This window comes from Lolium perenne, chromosome 3, assembly GCF_019359855.2.
Source record: "Lolium perenne isolate Kyuss_39 chromosome 3, Kyuss_2.0, whole genome shotgun sequence".
NCBI lineage: Eukaryota > Viridiplantae > Streptophyta > Magnoliopsida > Poales > Poaceae > Lolium > Lolium perenne.
In genome coordinates, this window is record NC_067246.2 from 275586524 (window position 1) to 275605803 (window position 19280).

General features: G+C 45.4%; 2 protein-coding genes across 2 annotated transcripts; both read left to right on the top strand.

Annotated features, from left to right (window-relative positions):
• The first annotated feature begins 3498 nt into the window (after positions 1–3498).
• Positions 3499–9910, top strand: LOC127344460 (aldo-keto reductase family 4 member C10). Its single transcript, XM_051370743.2, has 7 exons — positions 3499–3718; positions 3895–3945; positions 7524–7600; positions 7692–7779; positions 8191–8466; positions 8584–8832; positions 9524–9910. The coding sequence occupies exons 1-7, from the start codon at positions 3608–3610 to the stop codon at positions 9605–9607; spliced, it is 936 nt and encodes a 311-aa protein (XP_051226703.1). The 5' UTR covers positions 3499–3607; the 3' UTR covers positions 9608–9910.
• Positions 9911–15233: 5323 nt separating this feature from the next.
• On the top strand, positions 15234–18823 carry LOC127344459 (aldo-keto reductase family 4 member C10). Its single transcript, XM_051370742.2, has 7 exons — positions 15234–15551; positions 15698–15748; positions 16303–16379; positions 16474–16561; positions 16860–17135; positions 17248–17496; positions 18527–18823. Exons 1-7 carry the CDS (start codon positions 15441–15443, stop codon positions 18608–18610), a joined length of 936 nt encoding a protein of 311 aa, XP_051226702.1. The 5' UTR covers positions 15234–15440; the 3' UTR covers positions 18611–18823.
• Positions 18824–19280: the final 457 nt, after the last annotated feature.

Genomic DNA, 19280 nt, shown 5'->3' on the forward strand with positions numbered 1-19280 from the left:
GACTCATCTTGAGCCTTCCCTCTAAAAAAAAGGAAAGCTCGGTTTGAGATTAAGAAATACAGTACTTTCTCCGTCCCAAAGTATTTCAACTTTATTAAAAATTAGATTTAGATGTATCTATGAGTATATCACTCAAATCTTTTTTTCTATTTCAAGGAAAGAAAAAAAATCAGATCTACTATGCTATTAGACACTGTCTGTTTCACTCGGGCCCAAAGCCACCATCCATAATCCCTGATCTATGTGGATCGTGGGTGGCAAAAAGCTAACATGAATCTTCTGGGAGAAAAAATTGCACTACTATATGTTGTTGCGATTCCTGCTAGATACATATAAATTTAAGGGTGTGCCTATGTCTCATTTGACTGAGATTTTCTTAAGTCTCAGTCACCTTAGAAAAGTGCAACTGCAGTTCAAAAAAATGTGCAACTCGGATCAGTTGCACTTTTTTAGTAGAAAAGTGCAATTGCACTTTTTTAACAGAAAAGTGCAACTCAAGTTCATTTTTGTGGGTGACTAAGACTTAAGAAATTCTCAGTTGACTGAGACATAGCAAAACCGTAAATTTAAATAAGTATAAGACATACTTTTATGGATAGAGAAAAAAGATGAAACCAACAGTGGGAGGAACCACCGTTGTATTTGATATAGGAGGTGGTGAGTCTCGAACTCTAGCTGTTTAGTACAACTTCACATGTATTAACCAAAAAGCCTCAGAGTCTTTCTCACTTTTATGGATAGAGATCGTATTAAATTTAAATCTTATTTAGCGACTCGTAAAGTTTGGCAAATCTACTAGATATAAAATGAATGCATTTACCATCCTTGCTAAGGGCGTCACCATGACACCCGCTGCGCATGATACGACCATGTTATTCGTGGGTCGCCATACCAACACGAGAAAGACTTTACAGTTGGAGACATGGCCTTCCTCTCGTCAAGGGTGAGCCCACCGTCTAGTAGTATAAATAGGTCTCACTACCACAGGAGAGGAAGCTAAGCAACCAAACAATCTGAAAAGGCTTTCATACATGACTCATAGTTTGATCTATACCCGAAAAGGAGAGAGAAATTTTAGCCGACTCCCCACGAAAGTTGGGGCTCCTACAAAGCATAATATCACCTCACACTCAAAGCAATATAAACCACCAGGAAGTATTATTGTTACTAGCGATCTATTCCTGGCCCGAACATGTATAATTCTCCCGTGAGACTCAGCTTGTTCCCTCACGAGATCGTGGTCACAAGTCCTCCACCCGCCTACAAATTTAGGACCGGGAATCAGAACCTAGCAGTTGGCGCGCGAGGTTTGGGCTTTCTGTGCCACTTTCAAGCATCTCAATTGGCTTACCTTTCCTGTTCACCACCGATAGTCACCATTCCACCACATATGATCCTCGAACCGCTCCAGCGGACCATGGGGGTTTCTGGGGGGATCTATCCGCTTCGGGAGCCTCGACTTCGTCACTGACCAGATTGGTGACATCTACGTCTATAACAAGGCACCTGCTTCAACGACAATTGGTGTAACGAGAGAAGGTCTTGTCCCAAAGGGCTTCCTGAGATTGAGGAGGCGGTGCGCTCTAGGATTGGTCCGCGGGATAACGTGCCCTTCAAACGGTGAGATAAAATAGATCGTAGTATGAGATTGTTACGTTGCACGAATTTTAAAGAAAAATGATGACCTGTGGCGTCACATCCTGACCAAAATAATGTGATTCCGGAAAAATAAAGACCCAATATTCTATTTATTCTAGTTTGAGAAAATTCATATATTTATTATATTTATCAACATCTTGCCACGCTCGGTTATTGTGCTAGTGCTACTACTCCCTAGTCGCCTTGTAAAGGCCATTCGTGAAAATTATAACAAGATTTTAAACCAGTAAATTACAATAAAAAAACCGTAAAAAATTTGCATGTGGAAAGAAAATTTACAATCAAGAAATTACCAGGATTCTTTTACTGCAACACAGTTTACCATTGGTACTGTTCATGTGTTTAATGAACAATAGCCAAAGCTCTCTCCTTAGAGCATATATAGGTAATAATTCTGCAGAAATTCAATTCAACACATAGGAGCATATGCTAAAAAAACATTTTGAAACGTCAAAATAATCTGAATAGAACTTTCCGCGCTTACGTATCGACATTCTATGTGCACACATCAAGTTTTACGAAAAAATCAACATTTTTGTGATTTGTGTGAAAAGGACAAAAAACTATCACGTATACAACCTTTTTTTACACCAAAATCCGTCTATTTTACATGACACTAAAATGTCAGTTTTCCGTGGAACTACTTTGTGAGCGTGTAAAATTTTGAGATGCACGGATTAAATTTGTTGTCCGAATTTTTCAACATTTCGAAAATGTATTTGATTTTTTTTTAAAAAAAATCAGGAGCATATGCTCCTAGGTGCCAAAATACCATTCCCATAATTATCGGCAATCCCTGTCCTAAAAGTCCACTGGGCCATATGCGAGCACCAACCAACACAAAGCTCCGGAATAAACAAACCATCCGGGCTAGCCTCGCCGACAACTCACCGCACCCAGCTACATATAAAGAGTAAAATACATGAATAGTCCATTGCCTGTGTTTTCTACGGTCACCGGTTCTAAGACATGATATGTATTTTTCCACGTGTGTTGACATGCCTCCCTCAAGATCCAACGCCCTACTGCCACTTTGTTTGCTCCTGCCACAATGTTGTTGGATGCCATCCTCGGAGGGGGCACCACGACTGCCTGTGGTGCTCCTGACCTTGAAATTGCGCAACGCTCCTCCTTGCGAGTCGACGTCGCTGCGGCGGTGGCCAGTCGGGGCCCAACGGAGAGATGGGAGGCTGCACGCGACAAAGGCATCGTGGGACTATGGCGGAGGAGGGGAACGCAGGCCGCCGCCATGGAGGCAGAGGGTGAGGTGATTTTGCATCCAGGAGGAACTAGAAGTCAATGACACTTTTGCATATAACCTCCTACTTGGCATTTTTTGTTTGAAAAAATACTAGAATACCACATGTGTACTGACAAGTGGATTCCAAACCTGAGGTTGGGTGGTTAGGAGGGTGGTTGTACCCCCAGCCCACCAGAGTTCAAACCCCCAGGTTTGACATCTGTGTGTCTCATAAAAGACGGAATATTCTTTCAGTGGGAGGCGGCGTTTCCGTCGACAGCGAGGCGCCTGTGATGACTTCGTCAATTTCAAGATCCAATCCGTCGGCTCGGTTTTCGGAGGTGCTCATAGGGATATGGTGTGCGTGTGTGCGTTCATAGGGATGAGTGTATGCGCGTGTATGTGAGCGCATGTACCGTGTTTCTCAAAAAAATAAAATACACGGTAGCTCAGTGACCGCAGAAAACACAGACAACGTCTTTAGCGACCACAAAATGGTATTCGGATTAGGATGATGAATCCAACTTGCAATGACAAGTTGGTGGACTATTAATGCATTTTACTCGCATATAAAAGCACCGCACCAATTTCCTCGCTAGTTCCTCCTACTATCCTCCCAGAGTCCCAGTCCCGTGCCCCTTCCCTGCATCTCAGCGTCTGTGACTGCTACTGTGTCTGTGATTCAGCAGAGTTCGGGAGAGAGCGGAGATGGCGAGGCACTTCGTGCTCAACACCGGCGCCAAGATGCCCTCGGTGGGGCTCGGGACCTGGCAGTCCGATCCAGGCGTCGTCGGCGAGGCCGTCTACGCCGCAGTCAAGGTCCCTCTCACCGCCATGGCCCCCTTCTCATCCCCATAGTTTGTTCATTTCTCCATGTCTTTGCTTCGGATTTCTTTTCCCAATCCTCTTCTCCGATCCTGCCAGCGTGGATACTTTCTCGTGGGAGAATGTCAGCGAATGAGTATGTGATTTTCTCTTCGATTTAAATCCTGCAGGCGGGGTACCGGCATATCGATTGCGCCAGAATCTACGACAACGAAAAGGAGGTACTCCCTCCGCCGTCTTTGTAAACAGGCCACTGCCCCAAATCTAGTTTTTTTTTTTGACGGGCCCCCAAATATAGTTGCTCCGTCCTCAAATAAGCTTATTTCTAGATCTTGTCCGAAGTCAAATGTCTGAAAAGTTTGACCATCTTTACGGGGAAAACTAACTATCTTTATGGTACTTCCTCCGCTTTCAAATTACTCGCAGTATATTTTTCTTTCATAATGAGCGAAACATGCACACTGAAACGTGCCTAGATACGTTTGTATCTGATCAAACCTAACCAAAACTGCGATAACTAATTTGAAACAGAGGGAGTACCAATTTTATACCACTAGATCAGTCTTGAGATGTAGCTTTATTATACCAATTTGATAGGCTACTATTTTCAATAAAGTCGGTCAAAGCTTACAAATTTGACTTAGTACAAGAGCTAGAAATACATTTATTTGAAGAGGTCACACTATGTCTTTCGAGAAGAATTGTCTAGAGTTCTATCTCGATGGTCCTTATTAATGGGAGCGTTACATGTAATCATATACTATACTATCTCCATCCTAAAGATTAAGGCTTATATTATTTTTAGAAAGTCAAACTATGTTAAGTTTGACTAAGTTTTTATCAAAAATCATTAACATGCAAAACAGAAAATCAATATCATTAGATAGATAATGAAATATATTTTCATATGGTATCTACAAAATATCATATTTGTAGATAGGTCTTTCTAAAGTTTGGTTGTAGAAGGATAGAGAGGGAGAGAGATATGCGGAATATGTTGGATGTATTATTGAGCCTCATGGGCGAGTATATATAGGCGTACAGGGATCATCTTGGAGTGCAAGGCAAGACACGAGAGTCTTATCTCTATCCTAGACTATCCGTTTATACGTATACGGAATATATCTCTAACACTCCCCCGCAGTCGTAGCGGGAGCGTTGTGAACAACATGAACGACGTGGACGGTCAGACTTGAGATAAACCGAAGTGGACACCAGAAGGCTGACACTCCCCCACAGTCGTAGCGGGGGCATCGTGGACGATGTCGCGACGCGGATGCTTGGACTGTAGAGGAAGCTGGTGAGGCACAGGCGAGGTGGTAGCCCTTGTGCCGATGTCGAGGTAGCCGAGAGCGTGGGTGTTGCAACCTTCGTCGGGGTAGCCGCGCGAGGGGGGTGCCGTGGTCGATGTCGTGGTCGGTTGCCGGTGTCGAGGTAGCCGCACATGAAGCCGCGAGCGCATAGTGCGCGAGGAGAGTGACGGAGACGCGTCGAGGCAGTCGTGGAGATGGTCGATGCCGAAGTCGATGCAGTCTGAGCCGTCGAGGACGAGGTGCTGCCCTAGTTTTGCCAGAACTAGGCGCACGTCGGGGACGAAGGCATACTCCGGTTTTGCCAGAACCGAGTACGCAAAGACGAAGTCGGCGACGCGGTCGAGGCAGTCGTAGAAGAGTCGATGCCGATGAAGACGAGGCGCCAATCCGAGCTTGCCAGGCCCGGAGACGCGTCGGGGACGAAGGTACGTATCGGTGTTGCCAATACCGGGCGTCCGGGGGTAGGGATCATCATGGACCATGCGCCAGTGTCAGGGGGACCAGCAGAGGAGGCCTCCAGAACGGTGGCGAGACGCAGAGCGGCGAAAAGGGAGAGGTGCCGATGCAGTCCGCGGTTGTCGATGATGCTGGCGACGAGGTCATGGTGGACGGAGATGTAGAAGGCGGCGATACCAGCGGCGGCCAGGAGTGGCCATGCTGGATGCCTAGACTGTAGAGGTGGTCGGCGAGGCCTGCAACGACCAGAAGTGGTCATGCAGGTTACCTGTAGAGGTGCGGCGGCGGTACTCGAAGTAGGCGAGGAAGAACCCGGCGGCTTTACGTAGACCTTGCGCTGACGGTGGCGACCTGCGCCGATGGGGCGGCGCGGTAGTAGCCTGGAACGTCGGTGCGCGGGGGACGGCGAAGTAGACTGCGTGTGGCGACGTCTCGGCCCGAGGGGCCGGCGTAGCTGCAGAGCGCGAGTCGATGCAGCGGCGGGAGGCCACCAGCAACGTACACGCCTTGGAAGGCGCGTCGGAGGCCGGTAGCATGGACCAAAGGCGGCGGCGCAGCGGCCCGAAGGGCAACGCAGCGGCAGCCCGTAGCTCGGTCGGTAGTAGGCGCGTGCTTGGGGACGTGCTTGGCGAAGACGTGCGCGGGGTCGGTTGATCAGACCGACGGTGGCGCTACACGTGCCATGGCGTGGACTACGCGCCGCAGATCGGAGTCGTTGGCGACGTTGTCGGTGATGTCCCGGGCGATGACGGCGAAGACGGACCGGTGATGGAGATCGCGCGGGCGAGATAGCCTGCTGCGTCGCACGTAGGCGTCCCGTGTGTGACGCGTGCGGCCGTGCCGCGCGGTGGATGAAGATGGCCGGTGTAGATCGACGCTGTTGTCGGAGTAGAGGCGCGCGGTGATGGCGGCGGTGGGTGACTCAATCCGATCTATGATCGGTAAACCAAAAAAGAAAACGCCGGTCGAGCGACCGGCGACGCAAAAAGAAGACCAATCTACAGATTGGAAAAAAAAAAGACTCGAGGGCAGCGGATCAACGGATCGGCGGACGAACCCTCGTACGGGTTGCACGGCCCCCGGAGTAGATCATGGAGATCGACCTCCCGGGGGCGGCGCGGCGCGGAAGCTTGGGCGGCGGCTAGGTTAGGATCGGTGCCGCTCTGATACCATGTAGAAGGATAGAGAGGAAGAGAGATATGCGGAATATGTTGGATGTATTATTGAGCCTCATGGGCGAGTATATATAGGCGTACAGGAATTATCTTGGAGTGCAAGGCAAGACACGAGAGTCCTATCTCTATCCTAGAGTATCCGTTTATACGTACACGGAATATATCTCTAACATTGGTCAAACTTTACTTGGTTTGACTTAAAAAAAAAAAAACTATAAGCCTTAAGCTTTGGGGCGGAGGTAGTACTTGCCAAATGCAACATCTTTAATTAGTCCAGAACATGTGAGGTTTTCCAAACAATTAATCCTGTTGTTTATGAGTTGGCTTCGTTTTCTTGGTATCCAAAAAATGAGATGCTGACCTTGTATAAAAAAACAGAAAGGAGTAACTCGACTTCTCCAAACCTCTGGATGGGTACATGTGATCCGAATATTCATGTACAAATGTTGTGCTTGTTTGCAAACACGAACACACAATCTAGTACAAGAGAGGTACTCTCTCCGTCTTTGAATTGAAGACCATTATTAAAAAAAAATCTACATATACAAGGCCACTATCTCTCCCCAATTTTTTTTATTAGATTTCTACCTTGTATGGTCCTTATTAATACGAGTGTTGCATGCAACCATGAAGAAAAAGACTCCACATGCAACATCTGTAATTAGCATGAAACACAAGAGGTTTTCTAAATGATTAATTATGCAACCATACTATATACTTGCTAAATTGAGATGGAAATCAGAACTTATAGTCCTAGCATCTACCCTCCAACGTTAGTACATTCCCTTTGTCCATAGTTGTCTCTATTTAATTTTAAGTTAAAGAATAGAAAAAGCATACTTTTGGATTGTCCAGGTGGGTTTGGCTTTGAAGAAGCTGTTTGAAGAGGGTGTAGTCAAGCGTGGAGATCTGTTTATCACCTCCAAGCTATGGTAAAGCCAGATTTCTGGTGACCCCCCTTAGTTTTGGCTCTTTTAATAATTCATGTCTAAGTGATTGCTTTTAATGGCCATGTTTTTTCAGGTGCGATCATCATGCCCCAGATGATGTGCCAGTGGCACTTGATGAGTCCCTGAATGACCTGCAGCTTGAGTACTTGGATCTTTACCTTGTAAGTTGTATGCATTTTCTTGTTCAGGAAATACAGTTCAATACGCTACGTGTCAAGTTATGGTTTCTCGATTTCCAGTGACCTTCACGACCATTGACATCAACTCAAAACAAATTGCTATTTTGTAATCCCTTTCCATTTTTGTAAATATAATTCTTCTCCATTAATTGATACATTCGTGTCCAGAGTTTCTTGTAGTGTCTGTATTGCATATGCTAGTTCATTGCAGTATGATTTTCCTTATCATTTTGGAATTGACTGAAGCTGTATTGTAAACTGTCACTTTTGTGGTTCAGTTTGTAATACATATGTCTAACCTCTGAACTGAATAAGTGTTCGTTGAAAGGGTTAGCATGTTGTTTTCACGTAATGTCTAATACAAAAACAATAAACGCTTATACATTTTTGTAGATACATTCTCCATTTAGCGTCAAGAAGGGATCCAGTATTGGCAACCCTGAAAACTATGTAACACTTAACATCCCAGCTACATGGGCAGCAATGGAGAAGCTACATGATGCTGGCAAAGCTCGTGCAATTGGTGTCAGTAACTTCGCATCCAAGAAACTGGGTGACTTGCTTGCTGTTGCTCGCATACCTCCAGCTGTTGACCAGGTGGAGTGCCATCCTGTTTGGCAACAAACTAAACTCCATAGCTTCTGCCAATCGACTGGTGTTCACCTCTCTGTAAGTCTGTCGTGCTATATTTTATTGCCAGTCAAGATGCTGGCTAGTGGTATTTGTACTTTTTTTTTTTGGAAAACTTGGTGCTTGTGCTTATAATTCTGCTTCTCGATTTTGCAGGCATACTCGCCACTAGGTTCACCTGGTTCAACATGGAGTAATGGTAATGTCCTTAAAGAACCTGTTGTCATCTCAATCGCAGAGAGGCTTGGCAAAACTCCTGCACAAGTAGCGCTGCGCTGGAACATTCAGATGGGTCACAGTGTACTCCCAAAGAGCGTGAGTGAAGAACGTATAAAGCAGAACCTTGATGTTTATGACTGGTCAATTCCAGACGACTTGCTTGCGAAGTTCTCTGAGATTAAGCAGGTGAATTATGCAACTTTTTATTGTCATTTGTCACCTACTTTTAGCTGGGCTGTGCTTCTTTTACCAGATGGGAGCTGTCTTGTTTAATTGGGATAAAAGTACACTGATGCTGGGTATCGAATTATAAATTTATATAGAATGAAGTGACGTTTTAAAACCCTCATCAGAAATGTTCTATATCAAGTTAGGTAGTAGAATTTCTGCATTTGCAGTATTTGAAGTTATATCTTCCATAGCTTCAGTGCCAGGATATTAGATGTAAATGTTCCTTTATCCTTTAATTGTGCTTGTTCATAGAAGCGCGTGAGCATTAACAGGCAGCAATGATATAGTTACAATGATCTTCAGGTTCAGGTTTACTCATTAGAATAGTATAAGCGGTGGTTATGTGCTCCTTTCGTTGAAGCAATTACCACTTCACTGTGTAGTGTTTACAGCTTGCTGCATGACTTCATCAAGACAGCATTGTTTGCCTCTTGGACTGTTGTTCAAAACAAACAGTTTCAGTTTCCTATAGATCTGTAAAGACGGATACATGCCAAATGTATTGTTCTGAACTCTGATCCTTGATGAACTGATTGGTGACAATTTGATCATCACAGAACCACAGTATGCATTTTTCATGTGTCCACACCAGTTATTTCTCACGTGCCATTTTGTTTGTTTGTTTGTTTGTTTGGGTGATGTTCAGACTAGACTGCAAATGGGCAAGTTCATCGTGAACAAAGACAGCGTCTACAAGACCCTCGAGGAGCTTTGGGACGGGGAAATTTAGGACTGCTCCTGATGTTGGTTCTGCCCAGAGAGCAGGCCACCTTAGTGCCAGTCACTTGTTATGTATTGCCAACGATGCGCTTAAGGAAATGTATGGCTCCAAGTCTCCAACCTTGGGAGTTAATATTCTCTAGACTGCATGTATTGCTCCTATAGGTCATGTTTCCTGAGAAAGTTCCAATCCATTTGGATGAGTGGTTTGTGATTAATTAATTTTTTTATGTATATTTAGTCACAACCTCTCATTCAAGTTGACCGATTTTTTCTCAAAATATACAATGAAACATTTACATTTTACTGGACATTTTTGTAAATTTTTCTGAAAAGTTCCATTCTTTTTAGTTAATTAATCGGGACCAATCTATTACGTCGGATCTAAACTGAATGGTTGGGATTGGTGACTTTGCTTCTCAATGTCTGTAAGTGCATTTTCTTCCCTAAGTGGTTTTGATGGAGACCGACAACATAATTAGCGGCCTAATCTTGTGCTTGAGTTATCTAGGTGTATTCATTTTACTGTAAGTTGATGGAATTATATTCACTGCCTTGACACCTTAGCTACTTCAACACATCACCGAGATCATTCACCCTCGAGTTCTCCATGGCGGATCTCACCCACTTCCTCGGGATTTCTGTCACGCTTTCTCGTCAACTAGGATGCTTCAGTCTCAGCGCCAATACGTTGTGGATCTTCTTCGGCGTGTCGGCATGCTTAACTGCAACCCATGTGACATGCCTATTGACACTCGTTGCAAGCTCTCGTTGCAAGCTCTCTGTGCCCTCCTGTTGTTGATTCGACGGTATCGGAGTTTTGTTGGAGCTGCACGGTACCTCACTCTCACCATGACAATGGAATATCCATGCGTATAGGCCCAGCGGAGTGAGTTGCTGTCCAAGACCAGGGTGGCCCATTCCACTCGCCTTCCTCTTGGACCTACTCGCCAAGGTCATGTATGACGTGAAGGCCCGGTTGAAGGGCAAGCCTTGAAATCAATGGTGGATAGTCGACTTAGGGTTTAGCTAGGTGATTCACCCGCATGATGTAAACCCTAGGTCAAGTCGCATATATAAAAGACTTGGCCAAGGGATGGTAGCTCCAGAACATATTCGCCCGCCTTAGCCTCCATCTATGTTTCCGGCAATCTGTAAACATATCTATCAATACAACCAAGCAGGAATTGATCTTTACCTCCACCTTGAGCGACACTGATTCTCTGACTTTGCCTCTAACATCTAACATTTTCCTGACTTTGAATCACTAAAATATGGGGGCCACCAGATGCTGGACCCGGCTATCAATGACCCAAAGTTAGGACATGCAAAGTTAGAGAATCCCTCTCCCACCCTGAGGGGCCAGACTTGGGTACATCGTGGCATATGCCAATCTGGTCCAGACCATCTAGTGTCTCCATCCCTCTTCATCTCATTTAAGCTACCCATGTATCATCTATCTTGACAATACCATGACACACCATGCCCGACATTGCTCATGCATTACAACAAGTGTGCTTGTACATGCATATGTACCCCATCAACCTCATCTCAACCCGGTGAAGCGGATTCTTTGGTACATCAAGGGCTCCCTTGAACTCAGTCTTCGAGTCTATGCCATGCCTGCTGCCTCCCTCGAGGCATATTCGGATGCCGACTAGGTGGGCTATCCAGATACTCGACACCACTCCACCTCCAAGTACTGCATGTACCTCGGTGATAATCTGTTGTCGTGGTCCTCCAAGCGTCAGACGATTATTTCCCACAGTGCCGAAGTGGAATATCGTGATGTTGCTCACACCATCGATGAGTTTTCTTGGATTCGATAGTTACTTCAGTAGCTTCATCATCCCCTTTGAGCTGCGACAATTGTCTTCTATGGCGGGTACATCGGCGTGCCAAGCACATCAAGATCGACATCCACTTTGTGAGCCAGAAGGTATCTCTCGGTCACATATGGGTTCTTCATGTGTCATCGTCTCAACAACTCGTTTTTTTTTTTTTTGAGATGCCTCAACAACTCGTTGATATCATGGTGAAGGGTCTACCCTCGTAACTCTTCCTGGACTTGTAGTACAATCCATGCATCCACCGACTGAAGGGATTGGTGTTAGAGTATATCTCTTTGTATGGTTTGTTAGCGAAGTTTATTTGGCAATCTCCTCAAGCGATCATGTTTATAATCAGTTTGGTAGGTTTAGATTCGTTTTCTTGACTTACACTCTGATACGAGTCGACTACCCTTCGTGTGGAGTTTCCCTCAACTCCTCTCGTTCGCACTATCACACCATTTTATACAACCAAACACCAATGTTTTGTACATTTGCACCCTGAAACAACATGTGCAAGAAAAACCAAACGGTAACACTGATGTGGGCTATAAAACAAAGTGCAGAGCTTGGTTCAGATAGTCAGATCTCATTTCAATATAACCAGTTTTCACCAAGCTTATTGTGCAAGGGTCCAAAAAACGCCTAGATAACCAAACACGTCCTGCATAGGATGCTCGCCGTTGTTTCGTGTATCAACAACAAAAAACAAAACTTGTGCTCCTGCTGTCTTGCTACCTACCTAGACTGGTGAAAATGGATAAAAATGATTTTTCTCTAAATCTTTAGCACAAAATAGAGTAGATCTATATTTTCCATAAAATTGCATTTGTGCATGACACCCTAGGCTAAGACGCCATGCTAGATAGATGACGCCCTAGGCCACATCGTCGTGTTGTATGGCGCGGAACCTAGCTATAGCAAAGGCGTCGTGCTATCTATCATGACACTCAGCGCCCCACCTGAGGATAGTATGAAAGACCCTATTTTGTAAAAAAGTTCGAACCTAATCCATTTTGTGTTGTAGTTTCCAAAAATGCTACTAACATGATAACTGTCGGTGTTTTAGTTTACATTTAAAATAAAATTAACTAAAATCCCCATATTTGTTATGGATCGGTGGGGAGTATTTTGTCAGACTTTCACCCCACACAACCCTACTTTCATCCGGTGATCCCGCGCGAGAACTAGCTTTACCTGTTTAACGCGTCACTGCTTACGATTCAGAATGCACAACACAATCTTGTCAAGTCCAGTAGCTAGCTAGCCAAGTGCAGCGATACAGTGCAGGTTTGCTCTTCATCAGCGACGTGGTTTAGCCATAGCCTCGAATTGGTCTGAACTCGTGGATGCGTCGCTGTTCTTGTCATCATCAGCCACAATTCGACGGGTCACTAGTCAACTAGCAGTACTGATCACTGATCAGTTGTCGCCGCGTCATTAATAAGTCGATTATGCGGCATGCATTCGGTATCTTTGCGTTCCACTTCCAATGTCCAAAAGGGAACACTACCTAATTTGATTTAGGTCTCTACGATGTGGACAAAAAAGGATTCTCCACTTTCTCGGGTCGGCAGGGAGAAAGATACCAACTGAATCCGGCAAAGCGGCACATGCGACAGGGAAGGGTAGGTAAACCGTATTTTTCATCGTTTTATGTTCATGGCCCTGTCATAAAACAAGTGCCACGAATTTTTATATATGAATAAACAGAAGACTGCGATCGAAATTGCAGAGGCTGGTCATAGCAGAGGTAAGAGCACGTCTAACAGACCCCTTAAAAGGCCCAACCCCATAAAATAACCGCCGATATACGGGGTATGGCTCTACCCGGTCGTCTAGCAGACCCCGTAAAACAGGCCCCCGCGTCGATTTTTTACAGTTTTGGCTACGGGGTGGCTTTTGGCCCCTTACTTCTACGGGGCGGGAGGCTGAATACATGGCCAACCCCTCACTCGTGGCGCGCTGAACTTTCAGAAAATCGCGACGGTTGGAGCAGCCGGGCGCGTGTGCACCCGATGGCGTCGGAGCCGGCACGGGCGGGGAGCGTGCGAGGCGCGACGCGGTGCGGCGGCAGTGCGGGTGCAGCCAAGCCGGAGATGCGAGGACGCGCGGCGTGGTGGAGGCGGATGGAGCGATGGCGGGCGGACGGAGCCATGGCGGGCGGGCGGCAAGCGGGGCGGGCGTGACGGAGCCATGGCGGCGGGCGGAGCCATGGCGGCGGCAGCGAAGCGGGCGAAGCGAAGCGACGCGGCTGCGGCGAGGTCGGCGGGCGGAGCCGTGGCGGGCGAGAAGCGAGCGCGGCGAGCGAGCGCGAAGTGCAGAGCGCATGGCAGCGAGCGGCGGCGGCGGCGAGGCCGGTGGCGGCGGCGAAGCGGCGCGAAGCGCGGCTGGCGAAGCGGGCGGTGGCACAGGCGAGGCACGGGGTGGTTGGAGGAGGAAGAAGGAGAGGAGGAAGAAGAGGAAAAAGAAAAAAAAATGATTTGGTATATTCTAGGAATATACCCTTTTACAGTTTAGGGATACGGGCTCTGCTAGCTCGTCCGAGTTTTCGGCCGGCGAAAACTGGATACAGGGTCCTCTACTCGCGTTTTAAGGGGCGAAAAAATACGGAGCCTGTTAGACATGCTCTAACTTAGACCGTAACATGCATATCGTGATTGAGAGCAATATTCATGTGTTGCATTTTTACAAGTCCATCCCTTGGACGAGACTAATTCTTCATCTATTCTTGAGAAACTGTTTTGAAATCGGTCCTATAGGATTCCTCGAAAAAAAAAATCTGTCCTATAGGCAGCGTCATTGAAAACAAAGCTAAAATTATGTTAGTCGATGCAAGGCAGCACAATAACGAAGCATGTCGGTGCCAAGTCATCCAACGTTGAAGTGTAGTTGGCGCCAAGCCGCCAACGGGATGGCCCCAAACTCGTCAGAGTCTTTCCGTGTTGCATTTCCTTACAGAACTTTGACGCCATTATCGGTGGCGTCGAGATTCCGAAATTGTTTTGCCAGAGAGCCAAGCGATGGATTAATTTCGTCTAGAGGCCAAATTTATCAAAATGTTACACATATGTTGCTCACCTGGCTAATCTGGGGCAGAGGGGGAGCGAGGAAGGTCATTTAATGTGTGCCCAACAATGCTACACTTACTGGAGAGAGCTTACGAAAAAAGTTTACGGGGAGATCGTGGAACCAATTCATTGGAAGGAAGTTTTGGTTCGGTTGCAGAAAAAATTTCAAGGACAAATCCTTGATTGACAGGTAATCCCGTAACAAAATCCCGTAAGCTTTCTTCCCGTAAACGTAGAATTATTGATGTGTGCCGGTACCAAAACATGGTCTTTTTCAAAGGAGACTCCGTAGAGGGATTTTTTTTTTATGAATCTTACCCATGCACGAAATTAGTTACTTGTCTAACCTCTTGGTAAAACTGTTCGAAATCTAACCCTTGAATTCAGCGCTATCGTGAATAGAGCTGAAATTGTGCAGGCCAACGCTAAGAAAAAACAACACGGAAGCCATTGCCCTTGGCGCCGACCTCAATTCGCGGCCATATGGCTTGGTGCCAAGCTGCTTCTGCGGTACTGCTTTTTCTTTGCATCGACCTGCACAACGTTTGTTCTATTCTGATGGCGCCAAATCTAATTGTCAGATTGCAGAATATTTTCGACTGGGAGTTTAGGTTCGCCAAGAAAAAAAAAACACGATGCAGCTTATTAAAACCCTCGGACTGGTTCTACTGGTAGCTGGCCCAGCCACTTGGCGCACGCAGCACCAGCCAGTAGTACAGCCTCGTGCTACTTACTACCAGTCTGCCACCAACGCGAAGCCCCGGAACGAACCAAACCATCCGTGGCCGTGCCGGGCCACCCTCGCCGACGGCCGACCGCAGCCGCTGCCTACAAAGTAGAGCGCACCCCGCTCTGCTCACCGTTTCCGTTTCGTCCCCTTCCCCTGTCTGCGCATCTGTCACTGTGACCTCGGTCTCCTTGCGCGGCGGAGTGGGAGCGAGAGATGGCGAGCCACTTCGTGCTCAACACCGGCGCCAAGATCCCCTCCGTGGGGCTCGGCACCTGGCAGTCCGACCCCGGCGTCGTCGGCGAGGCCGTCTACGCCGCCGTCAAGGTCCGTCTCACCGCAATGCCCCCTCTCGTCCCCTTTTTCTTTTTCTTTCCCTCTTCCCCCTCTCCGATCCTGCCCGTGTGGCTGTCTTTTTGCGGGAGAATGTCGGCGAATCAGTGCGTGATCTCCTCCTCAATTAAATCGTGCAGGCAGGGTACCGGCACATCGATTGCGCCAGAGCCTACAACAACGAGAAGGAGGTAACTCGATTTCTCCCAAGCTTTGAATCACTCACGCAGTGCTATATTCTCTATTTGTTTTTCCAACCAGGCTAATCCCCTTCACATTAATTGTTAGTTATCTTCGTACTATATGTGATCCTAATATTCGGGCACAGATTTCTTGCTTGTTTCCTGCAAACACGAACAACTCGATCTAGCATACTAACAGAAGACTAAAATAACATCTGAATATTTATATGTCCAATCTGCATACGTGTGGGCCTTATGATAAATTCCTTTCTGTCCATTCATTTGACACAGGGACTACTAGACCAGTGATCTGGTTTAGAAAGAGTCCACGACCATCTACCTTCTTCCAGAAAAAGGAAAAAAACAACAACAACCACAACTGGTTTAGAAAATAGGCGTGACCAATTTGGACTGTACTTTAGAGGACACGTACCAAATTGAGATAGAAATCAAAACTTATAGTCCTAACATTTACCCTTCCAACATTAACATTCTTTTTGTCCAAAGTTGTCTCTGTTCAAGCTGGGTTATGAATAACAAAAGCATACATTTGGATTGTCCAGGTGGGCTTGGCTCTCAAGAAGCTATTTGAAGAGGGTGTAGTCAAGCGCGAAGATCTTTTTATCACCTCTAAGCTATGGTAAAGCCAGATCTTTGGTGAACCCCCTATAGTTTTGTATCTTCTTAATACTTCGTGTCTGACTGATTGCTTGTAATGGCCATGTTTTTTTCAGGTGTGGTCATCATGCTCCAGAAGATGTACCTTTGGCACTTGATGAATCCCTGAGTGACCTGCAGCTTGACTACTTGGATCTTTACCTTGTAAGTTGTATGCATCTTCCTGTTCAGGGAGTATAGTTCATTATGCTACTTGCTCATTTATGCGTTCTCAATCTTTGAGTAATCAGCTATATGTATTGCGTGTGATTCTCCGCATCCATTTTGGTATTGCCTTGCATTGTACTATAGACTTCACTTACCAATAAATCTTAAGGTAGCTCTTATTGTTCATTTTTTAACACATCTGTCTAATTTCTGAGCTAAATAATTGTTCGTTGAAAGGGTTGGCATGTTGTTTGCGTGTATTGTCTGATAAAAAAACGCATTACTTTTTTTGTAGATCCATTGGCCATTTAGCGTCAAGAAGGGATCCAGTATTGGCAACCCTGAAAACTACGTAACACCTAACATCCCAGCTACATGGGGAGCAATGGAGAAGCTACATGATGCTGGCAAAGCTCGTGCAATTGGTGTGAGCAACTTTGCATCGAAGAAACTGGGGGACTTGCTTGCTCTTGCTCGCATACCTCCAGCTGTTGACCAGGTGGAGTGCCATCCTGGTTGGCAGCAAACTAAACTCCATAGCTTCTGCCAGTCAAAGGGTGTTCACCTCTCTGTAAGTCTGCTATCTAACTATATTTTCTTGCCAGTTAAGGTACTGGCTTGTGAATTTACTTCTTTGGAAAACCTGGTGTGTGTGCTTATAAATCGGCTTGTGCATTTTGCAGGCGTACTCACCACTAGGTTCACCTGGATCAACATGGATGAATGGTAATGTCCTTAAAGAACCTGTTGTCATTTCAATCGCAGAGAAGCTTGGCAAAACTCCTGCACAAGTAGCGCTGCGCTGGAACATTCAGATGGGTCACAGTGTACTCCCAAAGAGCGTGAGTGAAGATCGTATAAAGCAGAACCTTGATGTTTATGACTGGTCAATTCCGGATGACTTGCTTGCGAAGTTCTCTGAGATTAAGCAGGTGAGTTATGCTACTTTGTTTTGGTTTTTTCGTCAACTTTTAGCTTTGTTTTGTCTGTGCAGACTTCTTTTACCAGATGGGAGCTATCTAATTTAATTGGGAGAAAAATACACTGATGTTGGGTGTGAAATTACAAATCTATATACAATAAACTGATGAAATATCACATTAAGTAGCATTTCTGCATTTGCAGTCTTAAAAGTTTATATCTTCGTTCCATAGCTTCAGTGCCAGGATACTCATATTGAAATGTTCTCTTATCCTTGGTCGTTCCAATTCATAGAAACATGTGAGCAATAATATAGTGAAATGATGTGCAGGTTCAGGTTTATATAATAGCATAACCGATGGTTATGTGCTCCCTTTATTTCACTGTGTGGTGTGTGCTGTGGCACCCAGCCACTGAGTCTGGATGTGCTTTTTCTTTAGTTTCTCCTTATGAAAGAAGTAGCTCCCTTCTTTTTAAGAGAACAACACTGATAGAACCAAATTTTCACTATACTATCAATTGGTTGTTTGTTGCTACATGAGCTTATCAGGACAGTATTGTTTGCCGTTGTTGAAAACAAACAACTTCAGTTTGCTGATAGCTCCGTTCTTTTTAAGAGAACATCACTGGTAGAACCAAATTTCCACTTTACTATCAATTGGTTGTTTGTTGCTACACGAGCTTATCAGGACAGTATTGTTTGCTGATGTTGAAAACAAACAACTTCAGTTTGCTGATAGCTCCGTTCTTTTTAAGAGAACATCACTGATAGAACCAAATTTCCACTTTACTATCAATTGGTTGTTTGTTGCTACATGTGCTTATCAGGACAATATTGTTTGCTGTTGTTGAAAACAGACAACTTCAGTTTCCTTTATCAGGACAGTTTTGTTTGTTGTTGTTAAAAAGCGATACATGTCAAGTCTGGTCCCCGATGGCCTGATTAGTGAATATGCATTTTCATGTGTCCACACCAGTTTGAGTGCAGTGCAGCAGTTATTCCTGACGTGCCTTTTTTTTGTTTGTTTTTGTCATGTTCAGACTAGGCTGCTCATGGGCAACTTCATCGTGAACAAAGACAGCATCTACAAGACCCACGAGGAGCTCTGGGACGGGGAAATTTAGGACTGTTCCCGGTGTTTATTCAGGGCACCTTGGTACACAGTCGCTTGTTAAATTGTTATGTATTGTCAACCATGTGCTTAACAATCATATGGCTCAGACAGTTCCGTTGGGAATTATTCTCTAGACTGCATGCATTGCTCCTCTAGGTTAAGGAATATGTGCTACGACTATGTATTTATCCTAGCTCGTTACTGTCATCTGCATTATTTGTTTTGTGTTGCTCGTTTGTTTGCCAGAGAAGATGCAAAATGTATCAACTCTGTGTTGCCAGAGAAGATGCAAAGCAATAAATAAAATTAGGGTCTATCTCTAGCTCTCGCTTGACAGACTAGATTAGTTCTGAACAATTTTGTTATCAGATACAACCCACTTACAACTCAAAATATTCAGTTGCAATCAACTTGCAACTCATACGACCACCAGATGGATATTTTTTACCACGGTAATTCTTTTTGTCAGTTGCAACCCACTTGTAACTCATTGGAACTCAAAATACTCAGTTGCAATCCACTTTCAACTCACAAGACTGCTAATGAACATTTTATTTGACTGCATGAACAAATTTTTCTCCGTTGCAACCCACTTGCAACTCAAAAACAACCCACCTGCAGCTCATAGGAATGCACGAATCACAAAGAAAATCAAAAGGCTATGGAGATAACCAAGCACT